The 9,681-nt window shown below is 35.2% G+C and overlaps 1 protein-coding gene across 4 annotated transcripts; it reads right to left on the bottom strand.

Moving 5' to 3' along the window:
• Positions 1 to 4,457: 4,457 nt before the first annotated feature.
• On the bottom strand, positions 4,458 to 8,983 carry LOC107761279 (uncharacterized). Of its 4 annotated transcripts, XM_016579495.2 has the most exons (4): positions 8,633 to 8,892; positions 7,170 to 7,917; positions 5,785 to 6,085; positions 4,458 to 5,469 (listed from the first exon to the last, which is right to left on the bottom strand). In XM_016579495.2, the coding sequence occupies exons 2-4, from the start codon at positions 7,878 to 7,880 to the stop codon at positions 4,784 to 4,786; spliced, it is 1,698 nt and encodes a 565-aa protein (XP_016434981.1). In that variant the 5' UTR covers positions 7,881 to 7,917; positions 8,633 to 8,892; the 3' UTR covers positions 4,458 to 4,783. The 4 variants fall into 4 exon arrangements, with proteins under 4 accessions (XP_016434981.1, XP_016434979.1, XP_016434977.1 ...); XM_016579493.2 differs by having other exon boundaries at positions 4,458 to 6,085; positions 8,849 to 8,983; XM_016579491.2 differs by having other exon boundaries at positions 4,458 to 6,085.
• Between the last annotated feature and the right edge of the window lie 698 nt (positions 8,984 to 9,681).

Raw genomic sequence — 9,681 nt, 5'->3', positions numbered from 1 at the left:
TGCAGTCTTGTTGGGAGGATAAAACTTTTTTAAGAACTGTTTGACTAATTCTTCCCAAGTGGCAGTGGAGTTTATTGGGAGCAAATTCAGCCAAGTTTGAGCCTCTCCAGTCACATGGAATGGAAACAGTAATAGCTTGATGGCTTCAGGAGTCACATTCGGCTGTCTTTGGGTCACACATATTGATAGAAAATTCTTCAGATGTTGTCATGGGTCTTCAACGTATGACCTGGAACAATCCCTTATTTTGCAACAAATGCAGCATATTGTTGGTGATCTGGAATGTCTCCGCTTGTATCTGAGGTAGAGCAATGACGGTTGTATCTGAGGTAGAGCAATGACGGTGGCTAAGTTATCAGCAGTTGGTTGTGCCCACTCATAAAGAGCAGCTTCTGGCACAAGAGGTGCCATCACTCCATTGTTTGGGTCAACCCGATTATTCCAATTATTTTCGTTGACATCGTCCACATTGTCCATTTCAATTTCGAGTGTGTGTTTTTGTTGTAACTGTTTGTTCTTATTGTTGGCTCGATTTAATATCCTGAATGCTTTCTCGGGGTCTGAGAGTCCTTCAAAAAGTTCACCAGTCCTCGAAGAGCTTCTAGGCATACACCTGAGTCACAGGAGAATTCAAACGTGAGAATTTCAATGGAAAAATTTCAACACCGTAAGAAATTGATTTAAACTAAGAATCCTAGCAATTATTCTAAGTTGTAATAAATAACACCGTTAGTTCCACGGCAACAGCGTCAAAATTTGATCACGCCCAACTATGCCTTGTAAAAAGGACTAAGCGGTCGCTGCAAATATAACCCAGTTCAAGTCCGGAGTCAAATCCCACAGGGAACTTACCTATTTACTACAACTTTAAATAATGCTAATGATAAGTTCCGGCAACTTCCGGATGCAAGAGTTTTATGAATAATCAGTGGAATTTATTTAGCTAAGAAAAAATGACAATAAAATTAGCAATAATCAAGACTAAAACAGAATTCAAGGGTAAAAGAATCTAGGGCTATTGATTTCCCCAATTGCCGGATTAAATCTTAACTCTTTAGCTATAATCTCTCTGTAATACTCTATGAGGATTATGAGTTCCGAACTACCGTAATTACCTCTCGATCAATTACGATAATTTACTAGAAGTATTCTTTTCAACTATTCTAGTTAATAATTTATGCAACTCAGAATTATCCCACCAAAGCTTCATTATTTCTAACCCCACTTTTAAATTCAAGTAATTAATCTCTTAACTTACCCAAAAGTGATGGTGTTCAACAACAATCTAACCAAGTGTTCTTTCTCAAGCAACACAAGGTAACTAGACACGATTAATCGAGGGCCGTTCTAATTAACCATAATACAATACGTAGTTGAACAATCATAGAACAAACACAGCTCAATTATAACAAAATAGAGTCAAGACTTAATCCAACAATTGGTTCCATCAATCCTAGATAATATATTTAGCTACTCATACTAATGGAAAACAAATCACTAAAATAATTCATAATCAACAAATAGAAGTATGAAGAAAAAGATGAAAATTCTTAGGAAATTATCCGTCTTCTCTCCCTCGTTCTTGCCTGTAAAATCTTCTAAAAATAGATATCTTCCACTTCTGGGCGAGTTTAGGTTTCATATAGGTTTAGGTTAGTCGCCTAGGAAATTACATAATTAACCCTGCGTGTTTGGCTTTCGTCCGCCCGTCCGCGACCGCGGATCCGGTCGCGAATTTTCACTGCCTCACTGCCTTGAGTTCACAGACCAATTCACGGCCGCGCACCTTGAGGGGTCGTCTCGCTTGCTTTTCTCGCTCCTTTTCGATCGGGCTAACCTTTGATTGGCCTTTCACACTCCATGTTGACTCCAAAACACTCGTTAGCTCCCTCCTAGTTCGGAGTAGCTCCTGCAAAGCATCAAATTCTTAATTAGAGCATTTTATTATCTTTTAGCATTCAAATATCAATAAAGTGCAGCTAAATTAGAGTGTAAATAGTGTCTAAATTGCATACATATAGCCTACTATCATACATCAACTACTTATTCGTTCCACTAGTTGATGTTTAAAACCAATTAACCAACTATGAAATACTTGTGTTAGGCTGCTATAATAAATGCAACAAACTTGTTGAGCAAATTTCATTTGTAGCCGGCCGGTGGTAACAATTATCATTCGCTAGCCATCAATTAAACCATACAATTTATCACCCCAAATAAATTATAATGGCTAGCCTAAATTTGCTCAAATACAGTAGATTTTATTGCCATCGAGTCATTCCAATCCTCCACTAATGATATGCAAAATCAGGTTTCTTATTGTCAAAATACCGCTTGTGCTTTTGCAATTGTTGGATATGAAATAACGTTATTATCACAAGTGCCTTTTAATTCTTTATCTAGTACTTGGTTTCTTTTGTCCGATGTGATGAATTACTCCAAGAATATTCTTGGATATCAAATATTCCAAAATAACAATATTTTATCAAACTGAAAAAAGGAATTGATCAACTTTAATATTTTAAAAAAATTATTAAAAAAAAAGAGGCACAACGCAATGTGACCAATAAGTGACTTAAGACTTTAGGTTTTGCTGATATATTTTCAAAAGTTAATAAATACTTGTTGTATTTCGAAAATCATCATATTATTTGAGCAAAATGTATAATGGGAGTCATGTCTCATATAGCTGAGGATTGATACGTAGTCGACAACAGTTGTTGTTTTGTTTAAAATACTTTGAAGAATACCAAATTCAACAAAAAATGTTTCCTAAAATTAATTGAGCAAATTTCATTTGTATACAATAGACTGTCACTATACAAAAATATACTAAAATAGTCTGTCACTATATAAAATATATACAAAATAGACTGTCACTATACAAAAAATGAATGCGCGCTTGTATATGGAGATGAAAAGAAAAACCTGGATATCACTGAATATCCATTATGCATAACGTTGAAATAAATACAAAATAGATTGTCACTATACAAAAAATATACTAAATAGACTGTCAAATTCAAAAAAATATACAAAATAGACTGTCACTATATAAAAAATATACAATAGACTGTCACTATACAAAATATATACTAAATGGATTGTCACTATACAAAAAATATACAAAATAGACTGTCACTGTATAATTTTTATACAATAGACTGTCATTATACAAAAAATATACTAAATTGACTGTCATTATACAAAAAATATATAAAAATAGACTGTCACTGCACAATTTATATACAATAGACTATCACTATACAAAAAAATATACGGAGTATTAAATAGACTGCAAATATACAAAATATATACAAAATAGACTGTCATTATACAAAAAATATATAAAATAGATATTTCGGGCTATTAAATATAATATGTTTGGGCCGGAGGGACATTTAGTGTCGATAGAAAAAAATAAGGGCTATTAAAATTTTGAGGAGCCGTAGAGTGTCATTTTCTCAAACTTATTTCTAGAGTTCTAGTCAACATATACTTGCTGTCGATTTGAAAAAATGTGGATCGTTTGGAATTTTCTATACACTCTGCTTAAAAATCGTCACAAAACGTGACATCACTTAGCAATTGTAGCTCGTCTCTTTTTTTTTCTTTCTTTTTAAATGTTCTTTTACTTGGTCGAATTTTTTTATTTTACTTGGTCGTATTGTGAAATTAATATCGTGGTCTTAACGTTATACCCTCCAACTCTTACCTAATACTATTATTTAGTATCCGAGTCAGGTTGTTAAAGTTTGTGAGTTTCTACCGTAATTTCAAATTAATATATAATAATAACTGAGTTTACAATAAAATATTTATATATATTTAGTAAATTTTTAATAGCAAATCAGGGTCTATGCAGAAATTAATGGGTTCTAGAAAACCCACATACAATGCTCTGGAATCCGCGACGGTTTAGTATAAGCTTTTTTCTTTTACAGTAAACTTGTGAAATATTATAGAATGAGAAAGTTAAAAGGAAAGCAAAGACAATTTTTCTACTAATTTGAAAGATTTGATTGAGATATATGGGAAGAACTGTCCATATTTGCTCCTTAGAAAGAACTATACAAAATGATATGGCATCAGTTAATAGGTGGGGTATTTTGCCCTTATTTTCAAACTTTGGATAGTTAAAGACTAACTAGTCTCTAGGTTGGGACACGTGGCTTTTTTCTGGTGCTACACAGAATAGTTAGAGCCGCTTGAAAATAAGGGCAAAAATGAACCACGAACGGCAACAATATGATACTTCAGAGAACAAATGTAGACCATTTCGTATATTTGAGGAGTAAATATTGACCTTTTCCCTTAAATCTAACTAAGAGATGCCCTTGTCAAAACTATGAAGGTACAAACTTGTGAATTTACAGACATGAATTTCTACCATATAAAAAACTCATATATAACCTTTTTTTTTTCCGGAAAATCTAGCACACAATGGAGAAAAAGTAAGAGAAATTTGTTCAACCAGTTGCAGAAAGTTCCTTATTACATTCAACCAAAGAGCTACATAAACAAAGTCATTTAGTTACAGCTACAAACATTAAGCATATTTACATTTTCTTCTGGAATAAAAAGACTAAATTCAGAGAAATGTCAATAGCTTTTGAGCTATATATATGAGTACATCCGAACGCGTCAACTAGGAAATTAATCAGGAAAGGGCCTTTCTCGCTTGTTTGAAGCCATATAAGGCTTTCTTCAATCGGCAAGGGAAGTCTGATAGGGAGGTCACTGACCTGCCAAATTATTGAAGTCTATGCGTACGTGCCATTGTTCAAGCTGTGGATAGAACAGACCGCTCATAAAGTTCATACGGCTGCATCCCACTTGAACCCGCCTTAACAGGTTGTCCCGAGGCACCAAAACACAAATATTGGTTCACCGATCTTTTATGTCCTGCGCTTTGTTTGTGTGTCGAGTCTGATGATACACCGTCTACCTGATTAGAACAAGAAGGTCCAGCGAGCTCAGTCTCAATCACGATTGATTTTTGTTTGTCCAAAGAACTGCGTGAAGACAATGATGAAATCGAGAATGAACTAGCACGAGGTGATCTACGAGGGAGGCTGAGATGTGGTATGGCTTGCATGACACCGTTTACTATCCCTGAAGCAAACTTCTTCTTTGCTGTTGGACTTGGAACGTTACTACTAGCAGAGAGCGTCCGTTTGTGACTTGAGAATGATGAAGTCTTTGAGTACCTTTCCCGAAGAGGGACTGGTGCCATGTCCGAATTACTTGCAGAACATTGATCCACTAATATCTTGACCTTCTTAGTATCTCTTTTTTTAATTTTTGGCCAATGGAAAAAGCGTTTCAGCTTTTCAGCTGCATGATCTGCCGAACCAGGTTTCTTGTCATTTCGAGAACAATAGCTATCAGGACTCATGTATCGATGACTCAGCTCACTTGTATTGCTAAGCTCAGCCTTTTTACTGTCCTCTGGTGCATGTTCAATGCCTGTGTATAAGAATATTTCAGTGTCAGAGATTCTAAAAGAAGTTCCGGGACTGCTACTTATGTTTAGCATCTTCAAATGGGATGCAACAACAATCCTTGCAGAATAATCGTGATGACTAAAAATTCCCCCTGCAGAGATCAACTGTCTTGTAAGTAGCTCGGATGAAGCAGAACGTGGCCGTTGCTTCAGGATATCAAGTGGTGTCATTCCATCCTTATCACGAGTATTGATATTAATAGAGGGGACGGTCATAAGTAATTCCACAAGTTCAGAATGTATATTTCCAATGATAGCTAAATGAAGAGCAGTTCTACCGTCATTGTTTTCAGCGTTGACGATTTCTTCAATGTCGAAAAATTTTCCACAAACTAATTGCTTCATGAGATCAATTTGACGGTCCAATCTACGGAAATAAGGATTTTGGAAACCAGTAATGGCAACATGAAGAAATGTATCTCCGGCATTGTTTCTTGAATTGACCAATGAAGGTGAAGCAACGATGAGAGCTTCAACAACAGCTAATTGGCCCCTCGAAGCAGCCACGTGTAATGCTGTATTGCCTTGATTGTCTATGGAGTTGATAATATCAGAACTTTTTAAGAGATATTTAACAACCTGCACCGATAAAATAGAGCAAATGAAGGACATAAATATTGCCTAACCATTAGCATTAGCATACTTCAGAATTGCAGCCACATGTTTAACATCTAAGCTTGTTATGAGGTATTGTTCAAACATGACAAAGATAACAAGTATAAATAACCACCACATCAGAGATTAATCATTTACTATTAGATGATAATATGATATCTGAAATCCAACTAAAACTTCTTGGTTTCATTAATGGGATGCAAACCATCTGCATAATCTTTCTGTTTTCTGACTACGCAAAAAGCAAAGCTCAGTAGAAAAGTTCAATTGGTCAAGTAAAGGTGCAAATCCATTTGAAATGCCGGGTTAACATGCATCACTATTTAGCATTGGCTTAAACGCTCATTTAACTATAGTTAACAAAAGCAATTGGTCATCTCCGTTTGATGTGAGAATCTGGAACTGAAATGGGAAATGGTTAGGAAATCTAAGACTCAGAAATCCTATTAGGAGAAATTTCTACAGTAAACATTTTCACTAAAAGTAAAGAAGTTTCCAAGAAATTAAGCAAAGCATGATGATTCCTGGTTTTACCATTTCATACTAATATTGAGTGCTTATGTCAAAACCTCATGGTTGAAACTTCTGTAGTCTAATAACTTATGGTTAAATTAAGACCCAGATCCTCCTTGGCTAGTTAAAATAGAAAAGTTGCTGAGATTTGTTGCAATTACACCACCAAATATTACTTAAATAGTTGATCTTGCTACATAAATAGTAAGCATTTATACTATTTGTTAGTTCCAAGACCCGTGTATTCAGTGGCGAAGCCAAGATTACAATACAAAGGGATTCCAAAATAAATCCTAGAATGTCATGCCTAGGGTCATCTTATATCAAGTGGATTCAACAGTTTATATATAACCAAAAAAAAATCGTTTTTGCCCTATTTACACAATACAACTTTCCGGAGAAGGGGATTCAATTGAACCCCCGTGCTAACAGATAGCTCCGCCACTGCCTGTATTGATTTGTAACAAACAAAGAACCAAAACCAAGCAACATGAAATCTGCAAAAGCTCAAAACTGGTAAGCAAACAAATCCTACCTCGACCTGGCCTTTGCCAGCAGCCGTATGTAAGAGAGTTGCACCTTGAATGTCTCTGTAAGCCAATATATCATCAGAACAGTCAGCAATAAGCTCCTTCAACATCTTCACATTGCCTCCTCTAGCAGCCGCATGAATAGCTCTATTCATCATCTCCCACTTATAAGCAGACGGAATCTCCCCAATTTGTTCCTCAAACCCTCTACCACCACGTGCTATAAACCTCGGGGATACAGCAAAATCAAACAAAACCTTAAACACATCACAACTTTTACTCCTAGCAGCAGCATATAATATATCGGTGACACCATACTCTCCTTCTCCAAAGACTAAAAGGGGGTCTTTTTCGAGCGATTCTCGAACAAAATCCAGGTCTCCAGCAGAGGCAGCGGTATACAAAAGCCATCCACCATATCCAGCTTTAAGGAGGGAGTTTTTCCCTTTCTTGTTCTCACATTCAAGAAGCAACTTCTTTGCAACTTGTGACCGGCATTTAGCCACATCATCGAATTGTTCTTCATCATCCCAAACAGACTCGAGTAGCTTTATCCTACGCAGTGAAGTGAGGTTGATAAGGTGATTGCCATCTAGGCGAAGAAGCTCGCGCACCAAATCATAGTGACCATTTGCAGCTGCCCAATCAATTGGGGAAGCATACCACCATTGGTCCCCAGTACTCTCCCATCGAAGAGGTAAATACGTCGGAGGCATTGTAATGGCAAGAATATCAAGACCCGAAAAACTTCAGCTACAAACGCAAAGAACAAATCTTTCAAGGGTTAAACTCAAGAAGATGACACCTAGATCAAGCAAAGGCAGGATGGAGCTTATATAATACCGGTTCAACTGAATCTATTATTTTCGAGAAGAATGTAGAGGTGTAGTAAATAATCAATAAAATTTCAATAAATACTAATTTCTGAACCCATAATTACAAATAATTCACTGCTAAACATCTAAAAAGTTTAACTCATCAAGTTTAAATTCTTGATCCGACTCTGAGATCAAGACCCGAAAAACTTGAACAATAAACAAGAGATTTTTCTAGGCCAAAAATGTCCCAATTAAAGATTTTACAACAAGAAAATACAACATTATTAATGCATGAAGATAGGATTGACAAAAAGGTGATTGACCCACAAAGCAACAGCTCAAATATAATTATGAGGTGAATACCCTACTAGATTTCAAGCCAAAAAAAAAGTACTCCTAACAGAGAGGAGGACAAGAGAGTAAAGGTGAATATACAGAGAAAGGAAAGGTTAAGGAAAAAGTTAGAAACTTTAAAGCTTAGAGTATACACAACGAATAGGCTTACCACCAGAAGGAAATGAGAATACCAGAATATACACATGGCAAAGCATCAATTTTTTTTTTATAATTAAAGAAGATGACTAAACTAGAAAAGTTTAAACAAACAAAATGAGATGGATTGAACTCATCAGTTGGCCTGAAATACTTACCTTATTACAAGATCTGTGCTCGACTACAAAAGAAAATAGGGACAATCAGATATTTTTGTACAGTACTTGTGCTGAAAAATTTCGAAGTAGACAAGAAAAGAATTTAAAAAGAGGATTAAGTCACAACAAAAATGGAGGGAGAAATGAGGAAAAAAAAAGATAAAAGTGTGGTAGTAAGCACGTAGGAGTATATGAAAAAGGAGGAAAGATTCTTACTTATTGAAGTGTGAAATTTGATGGAAATGATAATGATGGTTGAATGTCATAACATAAGCACGCCAGAACAGAGAGGGGGCTTGGTAAATTGGGAAAGGTGAAAGTGACTAAAGTGGAAAGTGGGGGTAATGGCGGGGGCGGCAAAATTAAAACCGCGGGACTGTTAGTTAATGTTCGATGTTTCTGTTGTCGCTGTCGGATCAGATGTTTGATTGTTACATTTATGTGATTTATCTATTTAGTATTCTTTTATTTATATCACTTTTTTCATACCATATTGGTAAAAGAAGAGTAATAGAAAGGATTTATAAATAAAACATATGAGATTCTTGTAAGGTCATATTTTTTTAATCTAAATTAATATTGATCATAAGAGATTAATTTCTTTTTTTAATGATAGAAAAAATGGTCTAATTTTGTATGCTGTCATATTTTCTCAACATTTGCTAGTTGAGCCAAGTCTGGGGCATCATTTCCTTTTTTTGGAAAGTAAGTAATTATTGATTCAAATATGGACGATAAACACATATTGCATTTTATGGGTCAAAATTAAATATGAAGTTAAACTAAAAACGATTCAATTGAAAAGTCATAAGTTGGTAATCAACTATAAGCTGGTTATTGAGCGGGATGACACTACTAATAGTTTCTAAGTAAGATTACATGGTAGTATTATTATTTAAGTACAAGTTATATTTTATCCATCTTAAAAAAAAAAAGAAAACACAGATACTTCATTATATTGTACATGAAAAACGAGATAGGGAGAGAGTCATGCCTTATGATGGTATATATGTAGGTACGTAAAATGTACTCTTTACATCCCAATTTAT

This window comes from Nicotiana tabacum, chromosome 14, assembly GCF_000715075.1.
Source record: "Nicotiana tabacum cultivar K326 chromosome 14, ASM71507v2, whole genome shotgun sequence".
Taxonomy (NCBI): Eukaryota; Viridiplantae; Streptophyta; class Magnoliopsida; order Solanales; family Solanaceae; genus Nicotiana; species Nicotiana tabacum.
Note: the sequence above shows the minus strand (reverse complement) of the source record. Positions and strands in the feature narration are given on the sequence as shown.